The sequence below is a fragment of the Puccinia triticina genome, chromosome 1A, assembly GCF_026914185.1.
Source record: "Puccinia triticina chromosome 1A, complete sequence".
NCBI lineage: Eukaryota > Fungi > Basidiomycota > Pucciniomycetes > Pucciniales > Pucciniaceae > Puccinia > Puccinia triticina.
Window position 1 is genome coordinate 2,581,501 of NC_070558.1, and position 16,144 is coordinate 2,597,644.

Genomic DNA, 16,144 nt, shown 5'->3' on the forward strand with positions numbered 1-16,144 from the left:
CTACCAATGAAGTGTATTGGGTTTGTCAATCTTCATTTGGTGCAATCTTGGCCAACCGCTACAAATACACAGTAGCGTAGCGGCCGGCCAATGTGCTACTGCTGCAATGTAACAGCGCTTTTTGAAGATATGCTACTGGCTGCTGCAAATACATTTAGAACAGCAGTTTCAGCATTGCTTATGGGATCCGGCAGAAGAATGAAGTTTGTCCCATCCACAATTTGTGACAGTAGCCCATAATGCAAGCTCAGAGCCTACTAAGGGCCCATTTGGCTGTGTGGCAGAATCTCAATCTGAACTCACAGTCCCCCACAAAATTGAGATTCTGGCGAGATTCAGAATCTTGCAACATGAGATTTTTGGAGATTCCCAAAAAGTGTTTGGCTCCCCAAAAATCTGGCAAAAATATCTGATTGGCAATCTCACCAGCCACCAAAGGCAGATTACACTGAGATACAGCTATTTTGCTTTATCTCAACACCAAATCACAATCTCATAGCTCCCTTGGAGCTTTGAGATTGCCCAGAAACCCTCTTCATGGGTCTGTAACAGTCATCAACAAACCTCTCAATGACTGATCTGACCGGTCATCAAGAGGGACCAAACCTCTTGATGACCAGTCAGAGGTCATCAAGAGGAATCAAACCTCCCAATGACCAATCAAACCTGTCATTGAGAGGAATCAACCTACTTGATGACCAGTCTGACTGGTCATTGAGAGGGATCAAACATTTTGATAACAGGTCAGATTGGTCATTGAGAGGGCTCAAATTTAATTTGAGGCAGCAAAAAAAAATACCTGCGTATGTACCAGTACATACATAGGTATCATTCTTGCTTGGATGCTGGTGAGGTGGTGTGTGGCAGGGTTGACCCAAAATTCTTGGCAGCCAAACAGTCCTGGATGATCAGGATCTCAATGTCACAGATCCAGATTCTGGGCATGTTTGGCTGCCCGGCTGTCATTGGCTGAGATCAGATTCTGATCTTGCAAGATTGAGATTTTGGCCCCCACGCGGCCAAACAGGCCCTGAGAGCGTCTCCACCGCGGGGGACTATCTGAGGGACTAAATCCCAGGCTTGCGCGACTGCGGCACAGTTTTAGCTTCCCAACCAAGGTCTCTTTCACACTGCAAGGTTCCCAAAGTAGCACCTCCAGGTTGTGAAACCGGCTACCCCCGACTCCCTGATGGCCAGTCAGCACGAGAGGTGCAATACCAATGTCCGTTCAATACATGGCAGCGATATACAGTCCTCTCAATGGCCGGTACTGACCGGCCATTGACGTGCAGTCCTTTTGATGGCCGGTCAGTACCCGCCATTGAGATGCAGTCCTCTCAATGGCCGGTCAGCACCAGCCATCAAGATGTAGTCCTCTTGATGGACGGTCAGTACTGGCCATCGATGTGCAGTCCTTTTGATGGCTGCTGTGATGAACAAAAGTGGTCACTGCGTAGAAATGTCAGGACCCCGCCGCTCCAAGATGATTCCCAGGTGAAGTTGGGTGATCTGGAGAAACTCTGCCGCCTTGTAGGGCTCTGAGTGGGATAAATAAAGTAAAGCACATAAAATAATCTAGCTCCGCAAAAGTAAACAGTAAAATAAAGCTCTGCCGCATAAAGAAGATAACTCCACCACAAAACTCCGCAAAACCGCAAGAAACAGCCGTAAAGCAAACACAAAACTCCGCAAAGCACAACTGTAACACATAAAGCAAGTCCGCAACGTAAAAACTCCACTCTGCAACGTACACAAAGTAAAAGAAGCACAAAAATCCGCAAATTAAAGTAAAACCGTAAAAGAGAGTCTGTGGGGAGTATGATACAGAATCCTCCCTCCACCACTGTAGTTTTATAGAGAAAAGGAAGAGAACTAAAAGATATCCTCCGCCCGCCATCCGCTAACTCCGTTCACACATGCAAACTTGTCATCCGCCAAGTGCTATATACACACGCACGTCATCCGCCAAGCTCCACTCTCACGCCAACTCCTGTTGTCTCCGCCGTTTGCCTTTGACCGCTGTCAAACTCCTCTCTAGCTTCCACGCCCCTGTCTAGCCTATGATGTCAGGATCCCACACGCCGCCCTTCTGGCTGCCACGGCTTCCCCCAATCACCATCTCCGCTATCCAGTTCCCGCTGGCCTGCTTAGTCTGAGTCCAGTTCCGCTGTTGAGCTCCGCGCGCCGCCGCCTTCAGTTGTGCGCTCCGCTCCGCTCCATTCCACACTGTTTCCGCACTGTTTCCCCACCGTTTCCCCACCGCCTGTGCGCCACACTTATTTCTCCGTGGAAAATTTGACAGGAGTTCCAAAATTGATCACCACACCGCTCAGTACCGGTGTGGTAGACGGAAAAGTGGAAAAATAAAAAGTTTTTTCTATGCCACATAATTACTCATACTAGGCCTCAAGATACCATCAAATGGAGCCCATAAATGGATTCTACGGCCAATTTCACCCCTAGTCACTACTGGAAGCACCCCTGGGCCCCCTCTAGTGTGCGAGTTACACCTCATGGACACCTATCACACAGCCAGCCCAGTTACCAGCTGTCACCTTCCTCAACCCAAGTTTCACAGTAGTACACTTAGGCCCTGTTTGGAAGCCCCAAATTCAGCTATAAATTGTGTGACTTTTCACCAGGGGTGCTTGGGGTATAACACCAAATTTATATGTGTTTGGGACGGCCAATGATATTGTAAAATTCATTACCCTGTATCTCAGGCCATTTATATACCCAGCCATTTTGTAGATGGAGGTCCTGACCTCTATTTCTGGGTGATATTTGGCCATTGGTATACCTAGGAACATGTACACAACCTCTCGTTCAACTGGTCATCCAGAGGAGTCCTACACACCACCTTGATGACCGGTCAGCAGGTCATCAAGGTGGACATAACCTGCAACTTGAACTTCTCAATGACCATCCAGTCATCAAAGAGGACACATCCTCTTGATGACCGGCCAACTGGTCATTGAAGGGGACACAACCTCTTGATGAACGGTCAATCGGTCATTGGAGAGGAAATGCCCTCTTGATGACCGGCCAACCGGTCATCGAAGGGGACACAACTTCTTGATGAACAGTCAACTGGTCATTGAAGAGGACATGCCCTCCTGATGACCGGTTAAACGGTCATTGAAGAGGACACACCCTCTTGATGACCGGTTGAAAGGTCATCAAGAGAAGTCCTCTGGATGACCAGTCAAACCGGTCATCCAGAGGTTGTACCCACTTCAATGACTGGTTGATTGGTCATCGAAGAGGACACAGGAGTCATTGGAGAGGTGTGTCCTCTTTGATTACCGGTTGGCCTGTCATTGAGAGCGTGTGTCCTCTTCAATGACCGGTTGACCAGTCATCCAGAGGGTATGTCCTCTTTGATGACCAGTCAATGGGTGTGTCCTCTTTGATGACCGGTTGGCCGGTCATCAAGAGGGTGTGTCCTCTTTGATGACCGTTTGACCGGTCATCAAGAGGGTGTGTCCTCTTTGATGACCGTTTGACCGGTCATCAAGAGGGTGTGTCCTCTTTGATGACCGTTTGACCGGTCATCAAGAGGGTGTGTCCTCTTTGATGACCGTTTGACCGGTCATTGAGAGTATGTGTCCTCTTCAATGACTGTTCAACCGTTCATTGAGAGGATGTGTCCTCTTCCATGACCGTTCAACCGGTCATCAAGAGGATGTCTCCTCTTCAATGACTGGTTGACTGGTCATTGAAAGGGTGAAGTCCCCCTAGATGACCAGTTCACTAGTCATCAAGGGGGTGAAGTATTCTGGATGGCCGGTCAAACCAGTCATCCAGAGGTTGTGCACTCCCAGGAGTGTGTTGTGTGTACATGTATGACACTGGTCTGCTTTGGTTTGCCAAACAGTCAGGTGACAAATGGACCCTAGGAATGTTTATGGAGTGCATGCCAAACAGACAAATTATAAATCTGTTGGTGGCATAATTAATATCATGACACTCAAAATTCATTTTGGGTGCTATTTAATTTATTACACCATTTATCATATCACACACGGCATCCAAATGGGGCCTTATACATATTGCAGGATACAAACATACATCTCCCTGTCAGGCTACACTCATCACATATTAACTAAATACACTCCTTTATATCACATAGTCCAGCATAATGGCCATTGTAGCTCCACTCAATTACATGACAATGTTTATTTGCACAGTAACTGTACATTGAAGCTTACTTGAGGTAACCTTAGATAAAGGTCAGAGCATCCGCATTGGTGTGGGTGTAACTCAAGGAGTAACAGATCTGCTTACTCCCGGATTAGCACTAATCCAGGGCAGCAACCCCATTGGTGTGGGATAAAAAGATGAGTAAGTATATTGTATGCACCTACAGCTTATGTAAGCTGTATTTGGTGCATACACCCGGGGAGTCCATCCACGGGGAAATCACGTGGAATCCACGAGGACTCCACGTGGTAGCCGCGCGCAAGGTCGGACCAGCGGCTGCTGGCCCACACGTTCACGTGACCTCCACCAAGTGGATCACGGGGGGCACCTTGTGATGGCCCCAAGGATTCCACGGATACTTACAGATGTGTACCCGTGGAATCCACGTGGCCACGTAGGCGTGGCTGAAAAATTTAGCAGGAGGAGCCCGACAAAAATTGTCATCATTGGGACTCAAAACCACACCGAACACAGGGAGCCTGGTCAAGAGGGAGTGCTACACAGCGCAGCCATTTCACATTCCTGTATCACGCTTTTATACAATCTATCAACTCCCCAAACGATGGTTTGCAATCGGGTTTGCAATAGGTTTTTTTCTTAAGTTTTTTTTTTCAAGTTTTTTTTCCTCTCTTCAAAATCGAGTTTTGTCGGACTTTCAAAACCTCAGGACCAGCCTGAGGTGGTCTTGGCTGGAAGTAAAAAAAAAAAAATGCTGTGGAACCGACGTGAGCAACGAGCTGACATGGTCTCCACGCGTGCCAGGAAGGCACATCGTGGAACCGACGGGGAAAAGTGTGAAGCCCATCGGTTCCACGTGGAAAAATAGCGTTTCGTGGAACCGACGAGCTTACCGAGGGGTTACCGAGCCGATCCTCGTCGGCTCCACGGATTACCCTCCTCTCGTCGGTTTCACAAACGGGCGGGGCAGGAAGTACCCCCGCCGTGTACTTTTGGGTGGGGAGGAGTGCCTGCATGCAGCGCTTACTCCCAGGATTAGCAAGGAGTGAATTTACTCCCACTTACTCCAAATTGTGTTCCCAGGAGGAGTTTAGTCCAATTCAATCAGACCCAATGCGGTTGCCGAGGAGGATTAGTTTAATCCCCAACCAATGCAGATGCTCTCAAAGTAAGACCACCAGCTGCCTAGAGTTCCTACATGTCAACTGGTGGCAGTTGTTTGACTTTTTCTTGTAGTGCACCGGTCGTGTGAGGAAGATTCTTTTGGATTATTATGGATCATTAGGCAAATAGAAGAAGAGACAGATTTTGCGTGTATATGGTAACTTTTGAATAACATGAGAATCATGGAGAGGAAGATGCTTTTTTCATGGGTTTACGGTTTTGAGAGCCACTATCTCTATCACCTTCCTCCTCCCGGTTGGATGAAGAGTTAGCATCCAATGGCGCCGAGTTGGGATGGCTATGCTTGTTTTTTTGCACCTCTGAATCTTTGTTTGAAGTGTCCTTTTCGGTCGATTTATTCGTGCTTGGACGATAATCTGACTTTGACTTCGGCGGTTGGTCCTTCGGGCTCTCGTCCTTTGTAGTCCTCCCTGTTTGTTTAGCCAAGTTACATCCGATTAAAAAGGTAGAGAAGGGTTCATGTAAGAAATTATTCCACCTTTGGCATGTTGAAGGAAGTAAGGGTATAAAGTTCTCCAAGTTGTGGGTGCGAAAGGAGGAGGAATAGGATAGGCATGATCAAGGAACAGTATAGACTTCGAGCACATTAAGGGTTAGCCAAGATGAAAGTAGCCAAGGAAATACAGAAGTTCCAAAGACGAGAGGAAAGTGGAAGATTGTTTTTATATGTCAACAAATCACTTTTGACCCCAAGTCGGAAGAAAGTCAGAATGTTCAAGTTCAAATGGATTTGTGATCTAGTCTTTCTTATGATGTTAGTTGGTCTTCGTTGCGAGAAGGGCTATCTTCCGAATAATTTCTTGATCGAAGAGAACAGACCATCATTTGATCCATTAGAGGAGTGACTGTGGTCATCAAGATCTAACGAATGACCCCGAAAGGAAGAAAAGCGCACCAAGACGTGAGGATAATGAGATGCAGGACAATTGTGCCATTTTTTTGGAATGAATCGAAGATGGATGTAAGATAAAATGATAAGGATAAGAAGACGATGGCGCCATGATGAGTTCTAGTTCGCTTGATGTGTAAGAAGCCACCGGTATCCAGCGCAGGATGTAGAGGTACGCGATGAGAGACATCCGGATGAGGAAAATGTAGGCAAGGAACTAGAAACAAAACATTCTTACTTACTCGGTTCAGAATCAACAGCAGACTTGGTTGAAGCTGTAAGATTAAGTTTCCCTTCAAGTGTTGCCACATATGCTTCCAATGCTGTCCGTTGCTCATTGGTTAAAGATCTAAATATCGGATAAAGAAGTTCCGATTGAGCTGTAGGCACTTGATATTACGGAAAGTGCACTGGAGTAACTAACCTTGGGATCGTGACGTTGAATTTGACAATCAAGTCACCAAGCCATTCTTTGTATAAATGTTTGACTCCACGACCTTTGAGGACCAGTTCTTCGCCGGGTTGAGTGCCCCGCGGCACCTGAACGTCGACTTCCTTCTCTAATGTGGGCACTCGAACGGTCCCCCCAAGAAGCGCAGTATGGAATGGGATTTTGACCTCGGTGTACAGATTGTTTCCTTGTCTTCTGAAAGTTTTCGAAGGATATACGTTTACTTTGACGTATAGATCGCCTGGTCGGCCACCTTTGCCTCCACCCACTGGCGCATTCCCTTGTCCAGCCAACTTGATCCTCATCCCATCCTCTACTCCTGCTGGAATCTTGACATCGACTTGTTTCCGATTTCGGACTTTTCCGATTCCACCGCAAGAGCCACACATATCTTTGTCGCTGACTTTCTTACCGGATCCGCCACAACTCTGACAGGTACTAGCCATTGTGAAGCCGCTCTGAACCACGAAGGTCATCGTTCCGGTCCCGTTACATGCTCCACAGGTTTGAGGCTTTGCGCCTTGTTTGATCCCTTCACCATTACAGGGAGGGCAGTTGACGATCGGTGTGGTATCGATTGTTCGAGTAGTGCCTTTCGACATTTCTTCGAATGAGATCGCGATCGATGACTCCATATCGTCTCCAACAAAAACCTGCTGGCTTGCCCCCCGAGCCCCAGCTCGACCACCAAAGGCTCCAAATAGGCTGCTGAACACATCCCCGGGATCACCACCGCCAAACATCTCTCCAAAGGGGTTTCCGCTAGCTCCAAAACCACCTCCGGCTCCGAATGCGTTTGGATCGAAGCCTGGTTGCTGCGACATCGGCCCGAATTGATCGTAGGCGGCTCTCTTCTTTTCGTCACTCAGAGTCTTTACAAATCAGGTACAAATATGTATGTCAATGTTTCATGATAATCATAAAACTGTAGCGCCCAGAGCAAAAGGTTCTCACGTCATAGGCCTCTTGAACACTCTGGTAGCGCTCCTTGGCTCCAGCCTCTTTGTTGACATCTGGATGATACTTTTTGGCGAGCTACGGTCGAAAAAATGAGACCAGGGGAGTATTTATCAGATGCCGGATTGATGATGAAATAAATGAAATGTGTGCTAAAGGGAAACTGACCGCGTAGTAAGCTTTCTTTATTTCTGATCCAGACGCATCTTTCTTGACTCCAAGCAGTGAATATGGATCTTTGGAAGCGGGTGTAGAAGAGGTAGAATGGAATGAGCTCTGTGTAGGTGCTCCATAAAAAGATAGGACAAGATGCATGATTAGATTGATAGTTGTTTTTGCCTTACAAGCGAGAGGATGGTTTACTTACTTTGAAGACTAGGTTTGGGGCTGTTCTTGATTTGGTTTTCGAGTTTTTATGCGGTGGTTTTGAGAAGGATCGAGGGCTTGATAGTTGGTTCGTGGAAAACAATCGGTTGAATTGGATAAGCCGACCAGGCTGAGGTTGAGCTTTTAAGCATCCGCATGAGTTCTTGATCGTGAAAGGTGTTGAGGCCAATCGGTTGGACATCCTGAGGTAGTTGCTTGGTCTGTTGTTCGGCTGTTTGCGATCGTGGCTCAAATGTAAAAATATGGATGTCTTGCTACGGTTTTTCTCGAAGACCAATAGAGCTTGCTAGTAACTTTTTCGCTCAAATTGCATACACCCGACTTCGCCGTATGCAATCTGTATTCAAGCCCCGCCGGAGGCCAGACCGATCGTTGGTTGATGCTGTTGTCCCTCCCTGCGCGAGCTTAACAAAGCCTCTCGAACGGGGTTCCCGAAGGGACTCTCCGTAGGAGAGGCTTACGCCCAAAGTCGGCCGCGAGAAATTTGCATGAATTTCTTCTTTTTTGGAATAAAGAACTTAAACAAAAACAACTGCCTTTCATGAAGTTCTGAGGGGAACAACTTGTAGCCTTGCTTCTCAGGCATCGTTTCATATTTTTTGGGGGTGGTTTGGCTTGAAATAAGCAGTCGCTTGTGATTGCTAGTCAGCCATGTCCCAGTATTTTGCCCGGTAGACAGCTGTTAGACTCAGCCCCGCATGGGGGGGAATTGGCTAAGTTAGGCACTACAAGGAGTCCTGGCTTTGTGAGTCAACAACCTATCTATCTATCTTCTTCATGCTTACTCAAACATATTGCCCCTGGATTTCCGTAGCATCCTCACCTTCTGTTGTAGAGGAAGGGAGTGGTACCCTCACAAAAGTGTCCGTGCCACTCCTGCACAAGATTATCCCGGAGAAAGTTGGGTGATTTGGAGAACTCCGCTCCACAGCTCTGCCAACGTTGTAGGACTCTGTGCGGGGTAAATAAAGTTAAGCACATAAAATAATAAAGCTCCATAAAATAAAGCTCTGCTGCATAAAGAAAATAACTCCGCAAAAACGCAAGAAGATAGCCGTAAAGCAAGCACAACCGTAACACATAAAGCAAGTCCGCAATGTATGCAAAGTATAAGAAACACAGCAGTCCGCAAAAGAGAGTCTGTGTGGGGAGTATGTATCAGAATCCTCCCTCCCCCGCTGTGGTTTTATAGAGAAAAGGAAGAGCACTAAAAGATATCCTTCACCTGCCTCCCACGCACGCCATCCGCCAACTCCGTTCACACACGCACACTTGACATACACCAAGCGCTATACACACGCACACACATCATCCGCCAAGCTCTGCTCTCATGCTAACTCCTGTTGTCTCCGCCGCTTGCCTTCAAACACCGTCAAACTCCTCTCCCTAGCTTCCACGCCCCTGTCTAGCCTATGATGTTAGGATCCCACATGCTGCCTCTGCCCCAGCTACGCCCGCTGACGTAGCCCGCTTTGGCTGCCACAGCTTCCCCCAATCACCGCCTCCGCTGGCCTGCTCAGTTTGAGTCCAGTTCCGCCATTGATCTCTGCGCGTCACTGCCTTCAGTTGTGCGCTCCGCTCCGCTCCGTTCGGTGTTGTCTGTGCTCCACACTGCCCACAATCTGCACTGGTTGATCCATGGAAAATTTGATACATGTTCCAGAATTGATCACCACAGCGTGGATGAGACCCCTCTGCTTGCCTCAATTGTTATTGGCATAACTTGATCATTGTTTGAGGTGCACCAACCACTTGTTGAGGGTAAAGAGGTGACACAAAAACTAAGTGAGAGGCGCCATGAGGTGGGCAAGGACATGGTCCAAGCATAATAGTCATTTGATAATCAATTTATCAACCAAAGAAATACAACTATACTATAAGCAGATACAGTACATGCTGAGTTGTGGATGGAGAAAGTAGAAGCATGCACTATATATAGAGATACTCATGTATCTAACAGTTTGCCATGCTAGTCCAGAGCCCAGAATTGGTGAGCAATGTCTCTCCAGTCATGCAACTGTTTGCTTGCAGCGGGAGAGGAGAAGAAAATAAGGTTAGATGTTAGAAGCAACCCTGGTGATTTTGGGATTGTGTTGGTTCCTGTTGCATTGACGCCAATGTATTGAACATTGGCTCAAAACGTCTGATGCAAGCACACAGCCAACTGCTGGGTGGTGCACTCAACCCAACTCCTATTGAGTCTGGGACTTGTGGGTGGAGACCTCCCCTGTGATTTGGCCTTGGGAGTGTCTCAGGAGTCTGAGACAGTCTTATAAAAGATAATGGGGAGGAGGATGGAATGCATATCCAATTCCATCATCCCATAACCCGTTGCATACTTATAAATCCTGTTTCATTCCAAAATGCCACACATTTTTGAAGTCCAAATTATCTCCACCTCCCCATCCCACTCCAAAAGTGGATACCCTTGACAATGCAGCCTTGCTGTTTGCCTGACTTAGCTAATTCTCTCCTCCTCAGGGGAGCAAAGCGACCTCCAAAGGAGGGACTTACGCACTATGTCAACCCTGTGGCCTGAGATAATTTCAACTTTTGGTGGGCACTTTTTTATAATCAACATAGCACATGGGTCTCTGGACCAAATTCCTTCTAGTTTTCATTTCTGGGACCACCCAAGCTGTCCCCATCTATGTAGTATTTCCATCTCCCCCCATCCCTTTTCTTTGATCTGCAGTACCCTTTTTAATAACATTAGTTTTGGATCCTGTACAGCACAAGATGTGTAATGAAGGATGAAGTAGACATAATGGTGGTCATAAAAAAGTAATTTGAGTGCCACTCAAGGCTTCAAAAATTTGAAAAATATGTAGGAAGATTCACCATGGTCTTCTGCATCTTTTGTCCGCCCAACACCTAATCTGGTGCTGCTACAAAACATCAAAAAACAGCATTTTTGAAATTCTCTCAGGCGCCAAGGTTGACATAGCGCATAAGTCCCTCCTTTGGAGGGTTTCTGTGGGACAGCGTCCCCCCTCCACAAAGAGAGGGACTTAGTTAAGTTAGGCTGTTTGCAGGCTTGGTGTTAAACTTTCAAGCTCACAAACTCAACACATCCCCCCCAACCCATCAAGTATTGGGCACAGCCTTTTGTCCATGGCAAAACTAGTCAAGCATAAGCTAGAAGAAGAAGGTGTGTTCTTGTGTTCTTTCTCCTATTTTTCTTCCCTTGTTTGCCTCTTGCTGACTCTTCTCTTTTTACTTTTACTTCTTTTTTGAAAAAGACCCGCACAAGGTGGTTTCACCAGTCCTCCAATAACTTTTCAAAAACTTGGAAAGAAAAATGGATGACGGCTTCAAAAAATGGACAGGCAGTCAAAACAAAGATTCAAACGGATTGGGAAAAGACTTGAGAGGATCGAAGATACACTTAATCATCACATTGATCATATGAAGCAGCAACCCTAAAACAACCTCTCCTGTCTAGAACCCACTCCCACGCCTGAGAGTAGTCCTTCCAATGGCACTCATCCCCCCCTCTCTTCCATAAAATCTCAGAATTCTTAGGCCCCGTTTGGCACTGATATAAATATAGGTGATATAATCACCGGTAAACTCAATGAAAAATACAAAATTCAACATCAAGCCTCCAAATTTTTTTTGTAGGAAACCTACAGTGCTGGTCTCTTCAACTGTGAACCCAGAATCAACTTATCCAGCCATCTTCAGCACCATAATACCATTATATCACTTCATATTGGTCAAAAGTGATATAATGGTATTATGGTGCTGAAGATGGCTGAATCAGTTGAATCTGATTTCAAAGCTGAAGAGACCAGCACTGTAGGTTGCCTAAAAAAAAACTTGGAGGCTTTATGTTGAATTTTGTATTTTTTATTGAATTAATCAGCAATTATATCACCTATAATTATATTGGTGCCAAACAGGGCCTTAGTAGATTGGTTTGCAAAGCAAACCCCCCAGAGGGGAGACATGTGCCTCAGGATTTCAAACTGGGGTGATGAGCTTCCACCCTTTTGGTGGGAGAAAACTTCAAACAGCAATCACAAGCTTTCCTCACAAATTTGAGGATGTCCAGTGAGGGTTTCTTGAAGAGCTACATGATGCTGTTCATCCAACCCAAACTCAGAAGGAGTACATAATCTTGTGATTTTATAATCATTCTTATAAAATCACAGTTTGAATTCTTTTGACACTGGGACAAGCTGATTGAGCAGCCTGTGCATGCCAAAACAAGTCATATCAGGACAAAAACTGCTGGTTTTCAAAAATCATCATAGAAATAAGAGCAGTGACAAAAGATACTACATAACACCAAGACAATAACAAGAAGCAGGCCTTCATTGTCTGTGAAGCAAATTGGGTGGATGTGAACCGCAAAGCAGCTACAGGGTGAGGAAGGCAAAATAGAGGGTTTTCAGCCCAAATCAAATAACACCCAAGAATTTTGACATAAGGCATACATAGGCCTTGGGATGGGCAGCTCTGCTGCTCCCTCCTGCTCCCAACCTGTGCAGGCCCAGTTTAGCTCAAGGCTGTGGTTCTGTTGGGTTGGGCCAAGATTGCAAATATTCCCCAACAGCCAGCCCAAACCTGGCCTGAACCCAGCCGGGCTTGGGCTGCCCATAGGCGGGCCCGCCTAATTGCCTGTGCCAATGTTACATGCTGGAATGAGGGTTCCAGAAATATCCGCGGATATTGATATCCGTTCATGTCCACAGGTTTGGGAACCTCGGCTCTCAGATATCTGATGTGATCCGAGGTCCTTTACCAAATATCGTAGATCGTCTCCCGGATATCCTGCACGGCATATGTAGAAGTGATACCCCAGCACCTCTGGAAATACATACATATCTTCACCATCGGAACCTCGAAACACAATGAGTTGAGTTTATCTTAGTTTTTTTCCTCTCCTATAGTTTCGTCCCCTCTGTCCACAATAACTACTGATGGGCCTTGTTTTCCATCACCGTACCACATCTACCCGCTATAGCACGACATGGGAAAAATAATACCGCATCCTCGGTCTTCACTCATGCCGAACGAATGATGACGGGAAATGGCAGCAAAACCCAAAGATTCACTTCAGATTCCATGGTTGGATTTGACGCCTGTCGACTATGTCTCAATTCCGCCCGGGACCCCCGCGTGGACTCAGAAGGACATTTGTTCTGCCACGTTAGTTGGGTTGATGGCACACAATTGTTGCCCAGTATAATCTTTGATGATCGATGACTCATTGACAAACATTTTTTTTCAGGAATGTATCCTGGAACACATCCTTGGTCAGAAGAAAGATTTGAAAAGACAACGTGCCTTGCTCGAACAAATGAGTCTAGAAGAAGCAGCCGAGCGAAAAGCTACACTTGCCGCTGCTCGGGAAAGAGTCCTGCAGGATTTCGAACGAGCTCAAGCAGGAATCTCTACGCAGACAACGATGAGCTCAAGTGCGACGACAAATACCAAAGGCAGTAGCAGTGTATTTAATCAAACCCCAGCTCAGAAGCCGCGGCTGGAAGAACTCACGACCGCTGCAGAACGTGCTGCTTTAGAGACATTAGAACGAGAGGCACTGGCATCCAGAAGGGCAAAACTACCCAACTTTTGGCTCCCCTCCCTCACTCCTTCCGCTCCCCCCACGCGCGTCTCTGCCCTCCCGAGCTCCCAACTTCGTCCACTATGTCACGTCAGTAACCGTAAAGGGGAAAATCGTGCCCATCCGATCAAACTCTCAGACCTCGTGGCAGTCTATTTCGAAGCAGAACTCACATCTACCGATAGCTCTTCCAAGAAAAACTCGCTCAAGTGCTGCGCTGGTTGTCGCAAAGCCCTCAATAGAAACACGAAACTAGCTGGTAATATACCTGATTTTTCCTTCCCTACATGTACCTGTATGATACTTGTGACAATTCACTCATATGTTTTGCTTCCATCTCTAGTTTTAAAACCCTGCGGACATGTTGTTTGTTTAGTCTGTGTGAATACACTTGTGAAGCCGAACAAGAACAACTTGGAGTCGGACGACCGGTGTCCCAAATGCGATAAACCGACTAGTAACGTAATCGAGATCGAGAGGGAAGGTACGGGATTTGCCGCGGGCGGGATGGCTCAAGGGACCAAATTCGATGTCGCCTTTCAGGGTTGAATCTCTGAAACCGGTACGGATTTGTTGACCTTCCTCGACCACCTTTCTCCCTAATTCACTTCATCACATATGCAATGTATTGGTTTCTTCTGGTTTTCAAATGCCAATGAAGCGCTTGCAACTACGGCTGCTCTGCTTTCTGTAGTTTGACCCTAAGTCCACCCTGGAGGAGAATAATTAAATACGGCCGGCATAGTCCTTTCCCTTGTTTGCAATCCTCTTGATCAAACAACTTGCCCGTAAGCCTCACCCGAAGAATCAAACCATTAGAGCATTCGCATTGGTTCGCGAAATTCTCGGGTCAAGTAAGCCCGGGCTTGTGGGCAGGTTAGCTTGACCGAGGCTATCTCAGGTGGGCAAACACATTCGTTGGGTCAGCTTCAGGCTCAAGTGGCCTGAAAACCGCCCTAGCCTGATATTGGAGGACTTCCCGTCGACTTCGAATAAATCTGGAATTCCAGATTTCGCAGGGGAATCTGGAATCTGGAACTCTGGATCCCTTCGGGGAGCTTCGGGGACCGAGATTTCACTGCGAAATTTGAAATCCGTCGGCTCAGATCTGGAAAGTCAGATCTGAGCCACCAGATACCAAATTTCGCAGGGAAATCTGGGTCCCCGAAGATCCCCGAAGTGATCCAGAGTTCCAGATTCCAGATTTCCCTGCGAATTCCAAAATTCCAGATCTGTTCAAAAGTGACCCGTCAATCTGGGCACCCCTTCCAGACCCAGATCTGAGCCAAATTTTGCAAGGAAATTTAGGCTTTGAGACTCTGGGAGGCTCTCAGATTGCAACGGGAAGTCCTCCAGTCCTCCACTTCCCACCAATCTGGAAACCCAGATTTTCCCAGATTTTGTAGGGAAATCTAGGCAGATCTAGGATTTGGGACAATCAAGCCCAGATTTCCCCACAAAATCTGGAAAAATTTGAGTTCCCAGATTGACAGGAAGTCCTCCATTAGCCTGAGATCAAACCGGGGGTTTGTTGAACCAGGGTTATGGGATTGCCGTTTGGGTTAAGTTGCCCAAAATTGTCAACTTAACCCAACGAATGTGAATGCTCTTACATAACACTTCAAACTTAATGTTGTGGAAGCTACATGTTTCATGTCAGAATTTTAACCAAGAAAGATTGTGTATAGATCCCCACAACCAGGGTTTGAAGAATCAATTAGTTAATAGGGGGTATCAAATATGACAAAATCCACCATTATGTAATTGACGGGTTTGAAAAAACCCACCATTTTTAAAACATGCTGGTCCTTCTTCTACTCCATTTTGGGAACCACTGATGACAAATTTCATTTTTGGCTAATTGACTGGTTTCTAATTGTGGATTTCTCATATTTGATACCCCCTAATGATCTTGTCTTCAAACTAGAAAAGTTACAAACCAGAAGCAAGCATAATCACCTGTTGATAGTTAACAATAGGGGGTTTCAATGGGTTTCAAACATGTTGCAGGTCCCAGTTCAGGAACCCCAATTCAGGAAAACAAAGTTCCTGCAAAATGAATTTTCAATTATTTCTGTATGTTTTTTGGGTAAAATTGGGTGGGTGTGTTGCAGGTGCCCTGATTTTGTGAATTGGGGGTTCCTGAAACAGGACCTGCACCATGTTTGAAACCCCTTATTGATCCAGGAAGCTTTCCAGGAAATATCAGTGACCTGGAATGCTTCCTGTGGACCTGCGCTCCTTCTACCTATGACCTTCCAGGACCTCCAGGACTGCAGGAAATCAGGAAAATTTAACCAAAAAAATACCAATCAGACATTTTTCTCAAACCCCAGTCCCCCGTGATTTTTTTTGGACACCCATCTAAGGGCATTGCTGCAAAACTGCCAGACAATATGTCCATCCACCACTCCAAGGACCACACCTACATATCCACCAACCCAAGCCGTTTCCACAACACTTCCACCCAGCCACTGGCATTGTTCTCTGATGAAAACATTCACGTTCATCAACATGATGGTGGTCTTGGTTGCCTTGG

At 46.5% G+C, this 16,144-nt stretch overlaps 2 protein-coding genes across 2 annotated transcripts; one reads left to right on the forward strand and one right to left on the reverse strand.

Annotated features, from left to right (window-relative positions):
* Positions 1 to 6,127: 6,127 nt before the first annotated feature.
* Positions 6,128 to 8,211, reverse strand: PtA15_1A323 (uncharacterized protein; the record flags this gene model as incomplete). The annotated part of the gene is made up of 6 exons (XM_053165339.1): positions 6,128 to 6,207; positions 6,478 to 6,584; positions 6,660 to 7,558; positions 7,641 to 7,721; positions 7,812 to 7,919; positions 8,011 to 8,211. The coding sequence occupies 6 exons, from the start codon at positions 8,209 to 8,211 to the stop codon at positions 6,128 to 6,130; spliced, it is 1,476 nt and encodes a 491-aa protein (XP_053016540.1).
* A 4,678-nt stretch (positions 8,212 to 12,889) lies between these two features.
* Positions 12,890 to 14,154, forward strand: PtA15_1A324 (uncharacterized protein; the record flags this gene model as incomplete). The annotated part of the gene is made up of 4 exons (XM_053165340.1): positions 12,890 to 12,893; positions 13,003 to 13,187; positions 13,270 to 13,864; positions 13,949 to 14,154. 4 exons carry the CDS (start codon positions 12,890 to 12,892, stop codon positions 14,152 to 14,154), a joined length of 990 nt encoding a protein of 329 aa, XP_053016541.1.
* Between the last annotated feature and the right edge of the window lie 1,990 nt (positions 14,155 to 16,144).